The sequence below is a fragment of the Rhineura floridana genome, chromosome 3 (assembly GCF_030035675.1).
Source record: "Rhineura floridana isolate rRhiFlo1 chromosome 3, rRhiFlo1.hap2, whole genome shotgun sequence".
NCBI classification, from domain to species: domain Eukaryota; kingdom Metazoa; phylum Chordata; class Lepidosauria; order Squamata; family Rhineuridae; genus Rhineura; species Rhineura floridana.
Window position 1 is genome coordinate 57,188,367 of NC_084482.1, and position 15,876 is coordinate 57,204,242.

General features: G+C 42.0%; 1 protein-coding gene across 2 annotated transcripts in view; it reads left to right on the plus strand.

Annotated features, from left to right (window-relative positions):
- The window catches only part of LOC133379889 (ankyrin repeat domain-containing protein 40-like), a 19,067-nt gene extending 3,412 nt beyond the window's left edge, over nt 1–15,655 (plus strand). Inside the window, exons 2-5 of one of the 2 annotated variants that reach the window (XM_061616013.1) lie at nt 2,862–3,010; nt 4,405–4,890; nt 6,676–6,842; nt 13,405–15,655. In XM_061616013.1, coding sequence (XP_061471997.1) covers nt 2,862–3,010; nt 4,405–4,890; nt 6,676–6,842; nt 13,405–13,548 — 946 coding nt within the window. In that variant the 3' untranslated portion in view covers nt 13,549–15,655. Of the gene's footprint in view, nt 1–2,861; nt 3,011–4,404; nt 4,891–6,675; nt 6,852–13,404 lie in introns of both variants that reach the window. The other variant, XM_061616012.1, reaches the window with a different exon arrangement.
- The last annotated feature ends 221 nt before the right edge of the window (nt 15,656–15,876 follow it).

A 15,876-nucleotide genomic window follows, 5' to 3' on the forward strand; every position in this document is an offset into this window, starting at 1 on the left:
TGCCGGAATCTTAATAACAAGATTATTTGAGAATCATAATCGGTTCAACTTGTTCCACAACAACCTCCGTCCCTCTGAAAATAACATCTCGAGTAGTCCGCTTATCTGTCCAGACAATCCTCAGGCTACCCAAAGTTCTTCGAACCCCGGACACAGCCCAAAACGTACGCTTCTCCAACCTCCCTATGACTTCAAATCAGTCCAATTTCCGGAAGAAAAATTCCTCCTGGACTCATTCCTATTATTACCTTTACAGTCCCAGGAAGAAATAACCCTTAGACTTACTTTCTTAAGAGACACGCTTGTTCATGCCATGCAGGACAATGCCAGGAACCCCCCGGATTTGAAATCACCATGTCCCCCAACGACACCAGCTCTTCGGAAACAGGAGCGGCCGACCGGACAGCCTAAGCGGCACATCGGGACTCCTTTTTACGCCAAGGTCCCCATTACCCTCGAACCACCACCAACAAAGTTGATCAACACTGCAATAGGGTGCCTAAGGCCCCTAAAGGAATACCCCACAAACTACTCAACCAGACCTTTACAGTGTGGAACTGACTGGCTACAATCCAGATTTCTGGGTCCAGAGGAATTGGGCCCTACTCCTACAATGCTTCATCTGAGTGCGCAGGATAATAAAAAAACAAAGCTTGTCATCCCTCCAGCGCAATCTGGTGGTGTCTACGTGGACTTGACTGGAGAGCTTAACCAGATTATAGAACTAAGTTGACAAGGTAACCCTTCAACCGGACCAACATCAGGCCGCCCTTCCCCTCGCCCCCGGGACTATGGGGAATCCAGCATTACTCCTGGAGCCCAGCTTAACTTCCTCTCCTGGAACATAGCAGGATGGGCAACTAGGGACCCCCCCCCCCGAGATACTTGACTTTTTAAAAGACTTTGAGGTAATTTTTCTGCAGGAAACATGGTCCACCAAAAATCTGTATCTGGACGGCTTTTCAACAATTGATCTACCGGCCGTGCCCCCTGTCGGGAAAGGCAGACCCAAAGCAGGTCTGGTGATATTGTTTTCAACCTCCCTCCTCGCAAACACCAAAAAACATTTACATCTCCTCTGGAAGGACGTCTTTTCCAGCACATGGTCAAAAACTGTGCTGTATTACAAAAACAACCCAGTATGGAGTTGAATTTGATGCTGGAGACAGCCAATAGAAAAGAGCTCACCAATTTTGGGGGATCCTGTGGGCACATTTAGAATGCTGGAGAATGCCATGGGCACTAACCCTTCTGGTTGATCCTCTTCCCCTGCAATACAGACACACACACATTTTGCTTTCCAAGTGGTCTGAGCAAAAGCTGGATCCAGTACAAAATGGATCCTCTTGAATTTGCATGATTTTACATAGGGTCCTCACACCCCCTCAGTCAAATTAAAGCTTACAGTGATAGACTGTACAATAAAACAAAGACAATGAGCCCTGTGGATATTCATGATTTTGATAAAGAATGATAGGTAGACTAACAAATTACAGAACATTATCTGTGGACACTGAGGTGATCTAAGATTTGATGGTGATTTGGAGATGATCTGTTGTAAGCAATATTTTTGCACTCTGGAAGCATTGGAAAACACTGGAATTGTGATTATTATGTCAGTCAGTGAAGTAATCTGTAATCTGTGATGCTTATGGCTGTGGGAGCCCTGAAACCAAAAATTTGCAATTTCAAGAGGATCTGTAGCACTCCATTCACTCTCTCCTGACTCCTGTGGCACCCTGCTTCCTCCCCTCAGGTCACTCTGTTTTCATTCCCCCAGCCTCCCAGATCACTTCTTTTTCTCTCCTACCCTCTCGGTCACTCCACTTTCTGCTCAGTTGCTGATCTGGGACTTGAAAAGTACATAGAGATGAAAAAGGGAGCTAGCATCCTCCTCCCAACTTCCTTCTTCAGCTCTAAGTACTTTGAAAGGCAGAAAAATGACACCACCTTCTGACAAAGGGGGTAGCGAGTGAGCAGAGGGGGGCGCAGAAGTTTCATGGGTTCCAGGGGAAGTCCTCAAGTGTACCATTGCACACACACGCACCATGTTGGTGACCACAGCGTTAAGAGTGTTGGGTGCTATAAGAGAGGCCTGTAAAAATAACGGTGACTCTTGTGCCATCTCAAAGACTTATTTATTTATTTAAATTCATTATGGCACAGTTAATTTCCCTCCCATTGTGCTCCATTGGAGGGAAAGATTAAAAAATGAAAAAGGAAGTAGAGGTTCTCCACCCCTGCTATAAACTATGGCTTATGTTGAACAAGCAGCATGCAAGCTATGATCCTCTGCTAGTAGGAATAAGACGCCAAAAACTTTGGCTTCCTGCATCAGGTGAACTTGAGTTTGAGGTTTGTTTCCTCGTAAACAAACCACAATCAGAAGCCAATGTTTGTTCTTGCTGATAGTGCTTTGTTTAGGAAGAAACAACTATGATCATTGTTAGGATGACATGGTGAGCCAAGGTTCATGGTTTATTGTTCCCATTTGTTGGCCTGTTTGGCCTGTTGATTCATAACAGAAAATAAATCCCAACCTAATCACACAGCTTTCACTCTTGCATAGCAACATATTGGATTGGGTTCAGACTAAGCTAGATGAACTTAGGTCCCATTGATATCAATGGGACTAATTAGTTAAGTTCTGTTGAGGTCAATGGAAACTAGTACAACTAACTTAGTCTGGACCAGTGTAGTAGCTGTAATTGTTGTTTCATCTCTGATAACTTTTGTAGTTTATAAATAGCTTTCATAGTACACATCATGTTGATACTTAATGACATGAAACTGGCTTTCAGAGTACTGTAATAACTGTACAATTACAAATGCTTGATAACAACTATGTTTCTCTTACATAGGACGTGTTTGCACTGGGCTTGCAAACGGAATCATACTGAAGTGGTTGCTTACCTGCTGGATTCTGGAGCTGATAAGGAGATTTTTGCAATTAAAGGAGAGCTGGCAGCACATTTAACTTCCAAGGAAGAAATCAGAAAACTCCTGGGAGGTATACTTGACATCTTGAATTTGTCTTTTTAAAAATACATTATGAATGTTTAATACAATGCATTAGATGGACAGCATTTTTCTGGATATGTTATCTATCATTCCTGATCTTTTCATCAAGGAGTTCTTGATAAGCTCCTGAGAAACACTAGACTTCCTAAGAACAGAGTGTGAGAACTACTGCCATACTTACAGGTAGGATATTGTGTGAGGGAGGTTGTGGACTAGAGAAGTGAGGCTGTAGTTCTATGCATGCTTGCTTATTGTATTTTTGAAAAACAATCATAGGCTTTTTTCATGCAAGGCTTGAAGAAGTTAGCCGACAATTTTAATGTCACAGAAATTAAAACAGAACTTTTAAAAGTAAAATTTGCAACATTAGCTAAATGTTAATGAAAAAAAGAAAATTTTTCATCCTCTGTGAAATCCTAGCAACAAGGAGAACTTGCTCCACCCCTCAGGCAGGGCATCCCAGGACCCGACAGCTATGGCAGTGAAAAGCTCTGCTGCTTGCTGCTACTGTTGACATCCAAAGCACAGGTATAATTATGGCCAGGTCCTGCTGACTTCACTGTAATTGGTGCGCTGGCTGGTATAGGAGCTTGCATGTAAGCCCCTAAACTTACTGGGATTACCTTCTGAGTAACCATACATAGCACCAGAATAACTTTTCAGTAGATTAATTTACGAAAGATGTTTTTGTACAAGCTGTTCAATTAAATGACACAGACCTGTCCTGCTCTTCAGATTTCATAATTTTTAGATTCCATTTGTACTGACCTTTTGGGGGTATGATGGTTTCTAGGCATTTGGACAGATTGTCCAGCACAGAACTTCTATAGGAACCTAAAAATTGCTAAGGACTCATCTAAAAATAATTCCCTCCTAGATTATGTCCCATTCTACAAATCCCTTCCTTGTCCTCCAGCAATAGCCTGCAGGAGGGTTTCCAAAATGTTTTCCAAGTCACTGGAAAAAGTACAGCGTACCAGAACATTAAAGTGAATAACTTGAAGCTGGGTAGATTAATGAGGGCTTCTTCAGCCATGCAACTTTGGCCTGTATATGTATGCACGTGTTTGTCTTTTATCTGCCTTTTCCAATAAATGAATAAATTTCTGCTGGATGTTTCTTCCATCAACCAAACACTTGCTAATCAAATTCCTTGGACTGGATCTACATGTACATTAAATGTCTGCACTTATTTTATGCCATACTTCTCCTCTGAAAGGTGTTTATGTTCTTTTAGCTAAAAACTAGCCATTTATGGTTTAAAAATATATTTGGTGGATACTGTTGTTCTGACTGGCACAGGAGAATTCTACTTGTCATTATTTAAATGTGGGAAATGGTTAAAATATTATATTTTTTCTTGTCCCCCTACCTTCCTTGAAGTGGAAGAATGTGACAATCAAGAAGTGAACGACTTGAAGCTGCCAACTGTTGCAGACTCGTCGATGAACCCTTCATTTCTTTGTGCCGACAATCGAGAAAGGGACGATGCCCCTACTATCTTAGCACCACCTGAGGACAATAGCACTGCCATCTCTTACTTATCTGAGAGTGAACCTAGCCCTTGTTTATCAGCAAATCAACTTGAAAATATTTGCACACCCATTTCCTTGCACACTGAAACAGAACTTCCTGAAGACCACTGTGAAGGGGAGCTCACTTCTCCTATCAGCTCTGGAGTATTAGAATGCACACCGCCTAGAGTCCAGAGCTGCCCTGTTTATCCCTCATTTACATCTCACAACAGAGCTCTCTTGACCTCAACTGTATCTGGACAACATGTACCTCAGCAAAATGGCTCCTGTATGGGCACTGCACCACCATTACAGCCACTGCTTGTCACAGGAACTTTCCCTTATAATATGCAAGGTACTGAAGTGTTCTTCCCATTCTAATGCTTTTTACTGCCTAGTTGGAGGTTGTGTGTGCATAATGACCTGCAGTTCTTCATATATTTTTTCTTAAAGAGTTGCTAGAATTTCATCAACATAGGGCCTGTTTTCTTAATTGCTACATGGTGGGGATTCATTTTGTGCCATCATCCTTCTGTGGTCCATTTACCCTTTTCCTTCCTCTGTGTAATGTGATCAAAAGCTGGCATTCCACACTATACAAGTCATTGTGAGATAAAGGGGAGCTAGTAGGCTGTAATAGATCAGTGTTCATGGGGAAAAGGAGCTTTTGAGAACACTACTGAGGAAGCAGGAGCTGTATCTCAGGTAATATTTGGATTTTTTCCTTGAAACAATAGCAGAAATATTGAGAGGTGCTTAATGAGTTGAAAGTAATTGTGACATTGTAAGAGGAAATTGGCAACTCACCAACACTAGACAGTTCCTATTGGAATACATGTGCCCAAACCTCAGATTTGCTGTGGAAGCTCGTAAGTGTTGAGAATGAGACATGCATTGGCACAATTGTTAGAATGTAACATTTCAAAACATTGTTCTGCTTGTGATGGTTAACTCTAGCACATATAAAGGCATTATTTGTCATGTTTCATTTGCACCCTGCTCTTCTGATTTCAGGGCAACTTACATATAGTTCCCAGGCAGTCTTTTATCTACTTAGCTTCAGCAATAAAACTGCTTCATGTCCAACAATCCTCTGTGCACCAGCAGACAGTTATCCATCTTGAAAAAGTTGACCAGCTTTAATATCTAATTGTTTAAGACTAGAGTATCATAAATTCAAGGCTTCATTAAATCTGCAGTTGCTGACATTTTTAGCACAATTGGCACCTATCAGATGCAGGAGACAGCTGTGTTTGTACTAAGACCCAGCAGCTGCTACTAAGCAAGAGAACAAGATGGGTACGAAGAGCAGGTAAACAGCTCTAGAGGCTCAGATGGCCTTTGTGGTAGTAGCTTGTAAATCACCTTTCCATTTTGAGCCCCTTTATAACTTTATACAGCTGTCATCACCCTCCACCCCACTTGCTTCTTCGATGTATTCTGTGCTTATTGATGTCCTTGAGAAACTGTAATGGACTGGAACAGTTTCTCTGCTGTGCATGTGTGGTTAATGTTATTTTTTTTACTCAATTTCCTGTAGGCCAGTACTTGAAAGATAACCAGTGAAGACTTTTTTTAAAAAATGGGTGCCTTAAATAAATAGTTTTTAAAACACGTTTCTGCAAATTACTGCTTGGCATGCCATACAATTCAGTCATGTTTTTTCATGTAATTGTAATTTAATAACAACATCATCATAGCTTGTTTGTTCCTCTTCATTTGTTCTTTTCCCAGTTTGAAAGGGTATTTTTGCCAACTAGTAATTTTTCACATTATTTTTCAGCTGTGCTGACATTACTTGCACATTTGAAATGAATCTGTGGTCACATAAGCCATCAGAGATGACAGAGTCTCACTGAAATGAATAAAGCTTAAGCATTGTTATCAATTAGAGTTTGTTGTTACTGACCGACATTGGATTGTGCTGAGTCTTTGTGCAAACAAAGCTAAAATATAAATGATATAGGCTGCAATCTTGAAGACGCTTGATAGTAAATATATGTTGAAATGTGTAGAGTATACTTCCAAAGGGATGTTTGGGTTTGCAGTGAAGTGATTTTTATTTCCCCTACACGTTAGTGATGATTAAGTTCATTTAAAAACACAAATATTCTTTTCTTTTCATTCCACATATATATAGAACTGGTGCTTAAAGTAAGAGTTCAGAATCCTAAAGAGAATGACTTCATTGAAATTGAACTGGACAGACAAGAACTGACTTACCAAGATCTGCTCAGAGTGAGTTGCTGTGAACTGGGTATTAATCCTGAACAAGTGGAAAAGGTTAGAAAGCTACCAAATACACTGGTAAGAAAGGTAAGGACCAACATTTTCCTTTTAAGTATTTGCTCATTTGTTGACACTCTAACCTTAAACATGTTGGAATGGATCTCTGCCCATCAAAGAACACAGACAGTATAAAAACTAGGCCAAATTAATTGCCTTGTACAAGCAAGGAATATCATTTTCAACTGGTGCATTGGAGCATAATGTGTTCAGCTGGTTTTGTTCTCTAGAAAATGTCAAATTTGCATTCTATTTATTGTCTAGGCTTTAGACTCAAGCCAGAGGTCATAATGCATGACAGCAAGCTCCACACATGCTACTGTGTGCAAAGATATACCTTATTAAACAGATAGTACAGATCAGTAGTTAGGACAGGCAAGATGTCAGGTTCCCTGTCCCAAACAGCAGTTAGAGGGCCGTCCCTCACTCCTAAACTTCTTACCGTGTCAAAGTTAGACTGTGCTTGTTTGTGATCTCCATTATTTGATTTTATTATGGCATGTTTTAAGAAAGGAAGGAGCAGGATCCAAAGAATTATTTTGTGGAGTTCTGCTTGTGAAGTGGGGCTTTTCTAGCCAATACCAAGCAGCAGCAACTCCTAAATTACAAAGGTTTTTTGTAGAGAAAATGAGAGAGCTTATCATCAGATTCTAGTTACGCCATCTAATGTTCTGCCATATCTCTGAGAAACTACTGATGTTCAGGATACCTGAGGTTGTTCTTCAATATGAGCACACATTAAATTCCTCCTTATTCATGCTGCAAAAGGAATGACTGTTCTAGACAACCCCTGGCTATCTGCTAGCTTCCTTCCAGCAATTTCAGGTAGCAACCATTCTCTAGCATATGTGTTCTCTCTCTGCTTAGTGGCTAAGTTGCCTCTTCTCCTTCCCAGCTCCTACCTAGGCACTAAGGCAAAGTAGTTGCTAAGCAGAGAAAACCAATGGGTGGAAGAAGGGAGCTAGTGGCTCCTGTTATCTTGTGGGTGTGACATCACTTCCCTCCAACTTTGGTTGCCTTTTGGTATGGGAGCCTTCAGATTTTTTAATGACTGTGCCGAGGTATTGATAATCCTTGACAAGTTCGATGTCCTCATTGTCAACTTTAAAGTTGCTGCATAAATCTTCTGTTGTCATTACTTTAGTCTTTTTGACGTTCAGCTGTAGTCCTGCTTTTGTGCTTCCCTCTTTAACTTTCATCAGCATTCGTTTCAAAATATTACTGGTTTCTGCTAATAGTATGGTATCATCTGCATATCTTAAATTATTGATATTTCTCCCTCCAATTTCGGTTGCTCGAAAAATGTGTTTGCAAGAAACAAATTATTGGCTTCACAGAATTCAATAAGTCTTTCTCCTGCTTCACTTCTGTCTCCTAAACCCCATTTTCCCACAATTCCTAGTTCTTCTCTGTTCCCTACTTTTGCATTCCAGTCCCCCATGATTATCATCACATCTTCTTTTGGTGTGTGATCAATTTCCTCCTGTACTTCTGCGTAAAATCTCTCCAATTCTTCTTCTGCGTTTGCTGTTCGAGCGTAGACTTGGATGATGGTTATGTTAATATGTTTCCCTTTGAATCTCATTGATATCACTTGCTCAGACCTCGTATTGTAGCTAATTGCTTTTGATACATCACTTCTATTAAAGCAACCCCGTTTCTTCTTGATTTCTCATTTCTTGCGTAAAATATTTTGTAGTTGTCTGACTGAATATGTCCCATTCCGTCCATTTTAATTCACTCACGCCAAGTATTGTAATGTTGATACCTTCCATTTCTTGCTTGACAATTTCTAACTTTCCCTGGTTCATGCTTCTCATGTTCCATGTTCCTATTGTTTGCATCGCACAACTCCAGACTTTCCTTTCGCATCTGTGTGCATCAGCCTCTGGGCTTCCTTTCGGCTTTGACCCAGCTGCGTCATTAGTCACAGCACTACTTGAACTTGTCCTTTGTTCTTCCCCAGTAGCTTGGTGAGTGCCTTCTGACCTGGGGGTCTCATCTTCCAGCACTATCTCCTGTTGCATTTTGGATGCTCTGTTCATAGGGTTTTTGTGGTAAGAGGTATTCAGAGGTGGTTTACCAATGCCTTCCTCTGAGTTTGGATGCATCTTAGTCTGGTGTTTCAGTTTTGACCATTCCGCCTTGGGTGCCCCTGCTAGGAGTCTAGCCTCTTGGTCTAGACTCCTGACAGCATGGCTGTCAGCTTCTTCAACACTCTCAAACCCCCTCACCATGTTAAGGTGTGCATCCTAAAAGGGAATGCATTTGGGAGGTATTCTACAATAAACCTGCTCCCCAAAGATCAGACTTCCAATAAGGAAAGTGATAGGAAAATGCACTGGAAAGTGGGATAACACTTGCTTTGATGCAATATTGTCTGTCTCCCTGCAAACAAATCAGGATGAATGCTCAAAAAACAGGTCATCTGGAAGTGCCCAAAGACTTTCTGGATCACAGTTCGTATTTTGCCACTACACTTTCTCCATGAAGTATTTTTTTAATGTGCAGAAAGTTCCTATACAGGGGGAGCCTTAAAACATACAATCCCTCACCAGTTCTATTAGTAGAACACTCTATCAAGAACTATACCAAGTAATTCTGCTGATAGTCAGCATAATGTGGCCTGCCTCATAAGTTACACAACTTGACAGCATCTGGGTTGTCAAGAATTCTACAGTCAGTGATAGGCAGTGGTTAAAATGGAAATGGACTGCCTTCAAGATGATTCTGACTCATGGTGACCGTATGAATAGGGTTTTCATGGTAAGCGGTATTCAGAGGTGGTTTACCATTGCCTTCCTTCGAGGCTGAGAGGCAGTGACTGGCCCAAGGTCACCCAGGGAGCTTCATGGCTGTGTGGGGATTCGAACCCTGGTCTCCCAGGTCGTAGTCCCACACTCTAACCACTTCTAGTTAATTACTTTGCATGCATTTCAAGCTTATAGTTACGTGCTGGGATCCCTGCAAACAGACTGAACCATAAAAACAATGTTGCATAACTCTGATTTAGAGCTGTTGTGGGCCTTGACAGGGCATGCACTTCCACGTAAAATATATTTAAAACAATTGTTTTAGGGTAGCAATACAGAGGGCTTGGATTGAAAGGCGCTTTCCAAGAGTAAGAAAGCACTTCTGCTTGTGTAAGATATTATTATTATTATTATTATTAGTCGCCCATCTGGCTGGTTATCCAGCCACTCTGGGCGACGTACAAGAAGAAATACATAAACATTAAAACATTAAAATTTAAAACCCAACAGTAAAAACTTAACCCATCCCAAAGGCCTGCCTGAAAAACCAGGTCTTCAAAGTCCGGCGGAAGCTCATCATAGAAGGGGCATGGCGGAGATCATTTGGGAGAGAGTTCCATAGGGTGGGGGCCACTATTGAAAAGGCCCTCCCCCTGGTCCTCACCAGTCTAGCTGTTTTAACCGGTGGGATCAGGAGGTCTTCTGAGGCTGATCTTGTTGAGCGGCATCCCTGCCGATGCTGGAGGCGCTCCTTCAGATAGACTGGTCCAAAACCGTATAGGGTTTTAAAGGTCAAATCCAGCACCTTGAATTGGGCTCGGTAAGCAACTGGTAACCAGTGCAGCTCCTGTAGCACTGGAGTGATGTGATCCTGCCGGCGGCTGCCTTTAATCAGACGAGCCGCTGCATTCTGTACCAGTTGCAGTTTCCGGACCGTTTTCAAGGGTAACCCCACGTAGAGTGCATTACAGTAGTCTAGGCGAGAGGTGACCAGGGCATGTACTACCGGTGGGAGCAGATGGTTGGGAAGGTAGGGGCGCTGGCTCCGTATCAGATGGAGTTGATACAGCGCCGCCCGGCTCACAGCCGAAACCTGAGCCTCCATGGACAGCTGGGAATCAAGAATGACCCCCAGGCTGCGGACCTGGTCTTTCAGGGGCAAACGTACCCCATTGAGCACCAGGTCTATATCCCCTAACCTACCCTTGTCTCCCACGAACAGTACCTCGGTTTTTTCCGGATTCAGCTTCAGCTTATTCCTTCCCATCCAGCCACTCACCGACTCCAGGCACTTGGACAGGGTTTCTACAGCCAACCTCGGTAGAGATTTAAATGAGAGATAGAGTTGTGTGTCATCCACATACTGATGACACCGCAGCCCAAATCTCCTAATGATTGCTCCCAGCGGCTTTACATAGATATTAAACAGCATCGGAGAGGATGGAACCCTGAGGCACCCCACAAGTGAGAGGCCAAGGATCCGAAACCTCCTCCTCCAATGCTACTCTTTGGTACCTACCAGAGAGGAAGGAGTGGAACCACTGCAGTACAGTGCCCCCTATGCCTAACCTCTCCAGGCGGTCCAAGAGGATAACATGGTCAACGGTATCGAAAGCCGCTGAGAGATCAAGGAGGACAAGGAAGGTGCCTTCGCCCCTATCCCACGCCCTCCTCATATCATCAACCAAGGCGACCAAGGCTGTTTCAGTCCCATGTCCAGGCCTGAAGCCCGATTGAAATGGATCCAGATAATCCACTTCCTCCAAGTGCGCTTGCAACTGCTTTGCCACCACCCGCTCAATCGCCTTGCCTAAGAATGGCAAATTTGAGACTGGGCGAAAGTTGTTCAAATCTCGAGGGTCCAAGGAGGGCTTCTTTAAGATTGGTTTTATTATTGCCTCCTTGATCTCTCCAAAAGGATCAACCCAACCCAAGAGGAATAACAACTAAAGACAAACAAACAGAAATATACAGGCCTGAACCATGAGAGCAGGGATCAAAGTCAACCATCTGGTAAAGGCAGAAAGAACTGAGATAAGGAGCCACACGAAGCAGGAAGTTGCTGCAAAAATGAACAGCGCTGCAGTGGAGCTAGTTATCCACCTGAGGTCATCTTTACATGCACAGGAGAACAGAGTTTTAACAGTTAGCTACATTTTAATAAGAACCGAATTTTTATATTTTAGTAACTTGTTTATTAAGCTACTGTGAGGATCCCACCTGCTGCCACCTGCTGTCAGGTCCCTCCAGTCAGGATCCTGGTTTTTATTTGTTCTCTCACCGGCTCTAGCACAGATCTCGCAAGATCCCACTGCTAGGTAGCACCACCAGCTACTCCCTATTTCACAATATTGCTTTGAGACTTCGCCTTAGTCTCCTTCTGGCTTATTGTTACTTCGTGTCTGGGTGCCCTTGCTATCCACAACCCCCCTGTATCTTTGTCTATAAAGCATACAGCCCCGGGTTACTCTGGATACTTGACAATGTTACAATATCTCTCTTCACCACTGCCACCATTTGATACCGTTTCTCCACCTTGGTAATTACCCTGCCCTCCCTTCTGGTCTGTGTAAACCCCAGCCAAGGATCAGGCTTTTGGTAAACCAATAAAATATTTATTTATAAACACCAGGAAATAACAAGATTACTTTAGGTATATTTAACAAGCGTATGGTTTCATATAGTGTCACTCTAGGTTTCCAGTCATATATAACCTGCCTTAATACCAGCCAAATATAATCCAACCCACAACCAACTCCAACCCACAACCGACTCAACCAACAGAACTTTCTCAACTGTCATCCTCTCATTTATACCTTCAGCCACTCAAATGCTCAATCACAATACAGCATTCTCCAGCATTCTAGCCCATGTACTCCCCCCTCTCACTCACTCTACTTACCAAATTTACCCTACAAAACCTGCACTTACCATATTTACAGTAATATCTACATACAGGGACATCATAGCTACTTATAAAAAATTGCTCTTCTGCGGCTTCTGGCTAATAACTTGCCTTTGGAGCTGTACTAATCCTATTACCTATTCTCATGATTTGATATTTCTCTACTCTCTTGAGAATTTATGAACTAGGTAAAAATAAAAAGGTTGTATCCAATGAAGTTGTCCTCTTTGCACAAGGACTTCCACTTGTGCAGTGGAACTTTCCCAAATATGCTCCAGAGGGTTGGGGGCACCTCCAGAGCAGCTGTTGGGGTGCATGGGGAAAGTTCCATTGCACAAGTAGAAGTCATTGTGCAAACAACTTTGTTGGATACAACCCATTTTTTTTGCATCATATGATCATTACAAGGGGGTTGGATCCTCCTGCTGGAGGAGTGGGTTTTGCAATTCCTTTTTCTGCTTCCTATCCCACTCTACCTCCACTGTCTGAGGAGTTCCTAGGCCTCCAGAGCAGCTTTATAATGGGCTGCAGGGAAGAGGAATCGGCAAAAAAATTGCTTCCCTCCTCATTCTTCCAGCAGGCGCTCAAGTGTACTCTGGATCCAAGACATAATGTTTATACCAGATAAAACTTGCATTTTTTCCCATATATGGTAACAAGTAAGAATGGTCATGGTGCGGCTAGCTGTTCCACTGGAGCAACCCACCATGCTAATAGAGTTCTATCTGTGAGTTAAGCAAGTTAGTGTGATAAAAGTGGGTTTGTTGAATGGGAGTCACTCAAACACGGAGACGCTTGAAGTAGCTCTTGACATGTATTTCATCAGGTAATCTCAATACAGCCTGGTTTATCATTTGCTTTGTTATGAATTTTTTAATGAAATTACTCCATCTAATCAATCACTGTTATTTGCCTTTCATTCAAGGATAAAGATGTTGCCAGGCTTCAAGATTTTCAAGAGCTAGAATTTGTTTTGATGAGAAGCATCAATTCTCCTTTCAGAAATGCTCCAGCAACGCTGGTGGAAGGACCCTGCTACAACACTAAAGCAGCAAAGTTGACATATTGAAGTTTGAGACTCATAGGCAATCGAGATGTTATATAAAAACTTTATTCTTCTTAAGGCTAAAGAAGTGTCTCTTTACTGCTGAATATTTTATATATACAGCTTTTTTCTTAACATTCATACATCAGTTAGTATTTGTTGGGTGGAGCTCCCTCTAAGATCACTCCTGAATAGCTCAAGCATTTTAGCAGTCTCATGTGTAACCTATCCAATGAACAAGCACAAATGGAAAACTAATCACAACTGTTTCCCCAGTAAATGCTTGTTTCCTCAGTTAATTGGGAGTCTGGGACCTAATGATTTGTCAAGCAATGTGATCTTAATGACACAATATTAATATATTATTTCAGGTTAAGGTTACCAGAGAGTTGTTGTAGTTGCTGGTCATTTTTATAATAGTAATTTGTTCTAAGTATCTTCTCTGTGTTAATAACAGTAAGACAGACAAGTGAACTGAGGAACAAGTAAAAGTTCAGTTTCCTTGTGATATGCTCTTTATCGTTAGAATCCATACTATGCTGTAAAAACACCTTTATTTTGCCTTTTCTAACTCATACCAAGTTTATATCGGCCAGTAATAGGTCTAATGAAAACTGCTGTTATACAATTTGCACAGTTCTGATAAGGTAAAGAAGTGTTATTATTACTTATTTATATACTGCTTATACACCAACGTTATCAACTTTGTTCCTAAATATTGCATAGTATTTACACTTGAGTGGGAGAGATCATATAGCAATGCTGGTAACTGAGCAAATCTATGCATTTAGAAAACTATTTTTGTACTTTGAGGCATGTGATGCAAACCAAACCAACAGATGTCTGTATGTGGTGTTTTATCTTGTAAACGTAAGACAACCGTTTCCAAAGGCAGCTTTATTTTTGCACTATCAACTTGTATCAGGGTAGAAACCAATTTTTTTTTAGTGTGTTTTAATTGAAACTGTTTTGGGCATGGTTGTCCTTTCTTGTATATTTTATTTATTTATTACATTTCTACCCCACCTTTCTTTTTCATGATTGAAACCTAAGGCGGCTTACATATGGTTTCCAGGCAGTCTCCCATCCAGGCACTGACCAGACCTGACCCCGCTATGGCTTCAGCAGGGAGCTGGCCACATGTGCCTTCAGACGGTGATTCAGTGCCCCAAAAGAGGCCACCTCATAATTCATCTATAGTGAAGCTGTGCTCAATTGTCAACCTGTTTTGCTTCTAACAGCTGATAAGAGCTATCTCCTCTACTCCAGGTTTGGTTACTCTGGACTGAATGGAATTTAGAGAAATACTTTGAGAAGGCTAGTAGTTTCCTTTGTTTGAGAATGCTCTACATGGCCAACAGTCCATCATTCTACATGATTTTCTGTGTATACTAGTGGAGGCTTACATACAATTTGTAAAGTATGGTATCACATGGTCTTCTGTTCCTATTCTCCCTTTACTCCCACAGGATGCAAACTGTCATCATTCACATGTACATACACACACAGTCTAAAAGTTTAATATAGGGCTGGTGAACCTTTTTGGCTCAGGTGGCCAACTGTTGCAGGGCAACCCACCTGTCAAAATCCCTTGTGCTGGGTTCCCAAGCTTGGAAGGTAGAGCAAGAAGGGTATTGCCAGCCCTATGCTTTGGAAGCCACCCCACACTTCTCCTTTTCATCCCCAATGTCAGGGGTAGAAAGGAGCCATTTGGGGAGGCTTCAGCGAGCAGCGCTGGGAAGGAGAAGCAATTCCCCCTTCTTGTTGGGTGGTTGGGAGCCCACTTTAAATTCCCAATTGTTCCATTGATGCTTGGCCCTTACCTGTCCCACACCTATCGCCATGTATAACATCAAGCATAGGGGTGGGTGTGGCTTTCCCAAAATGGCCTGGCAGGCCAAGTTTGGCCTGAAGGCTAGAGGTTCCCTACTGCTTTAACACCACTTTAGAAGTGCTGCCTACTCTCTTTGCTGACCCCTTCTCGTCAATGATACACAGACCCATCTGTTGCCTCAACCTTTTGCAATGACAGCTCTAAATTTAAAATTTCCCAAGTAGCTGGAATATTTATAAATGTTTCATAACACAGCTAAGGCTAGAGAAGGTGTATTTCACATAAACTGAAGCTAGAGCTCTCAAAAACTGCAGCTTTCAGTAGCTTAGCTCCTACTCCCTCCCTAATCTTTGGTTAAGTTGGGGGGAGTAGAAGGGTAAACTCTCTAATTTCTTTTTGTGCTTTAACTTAACAGTTCACTCCCCTCAAGGATTAACAAAGTCTAGCTTTGACTTTGTCAACAGATACAGATGATATGTATTTATATCTCTCTCAGCACAAATCACATAAGAATTGCA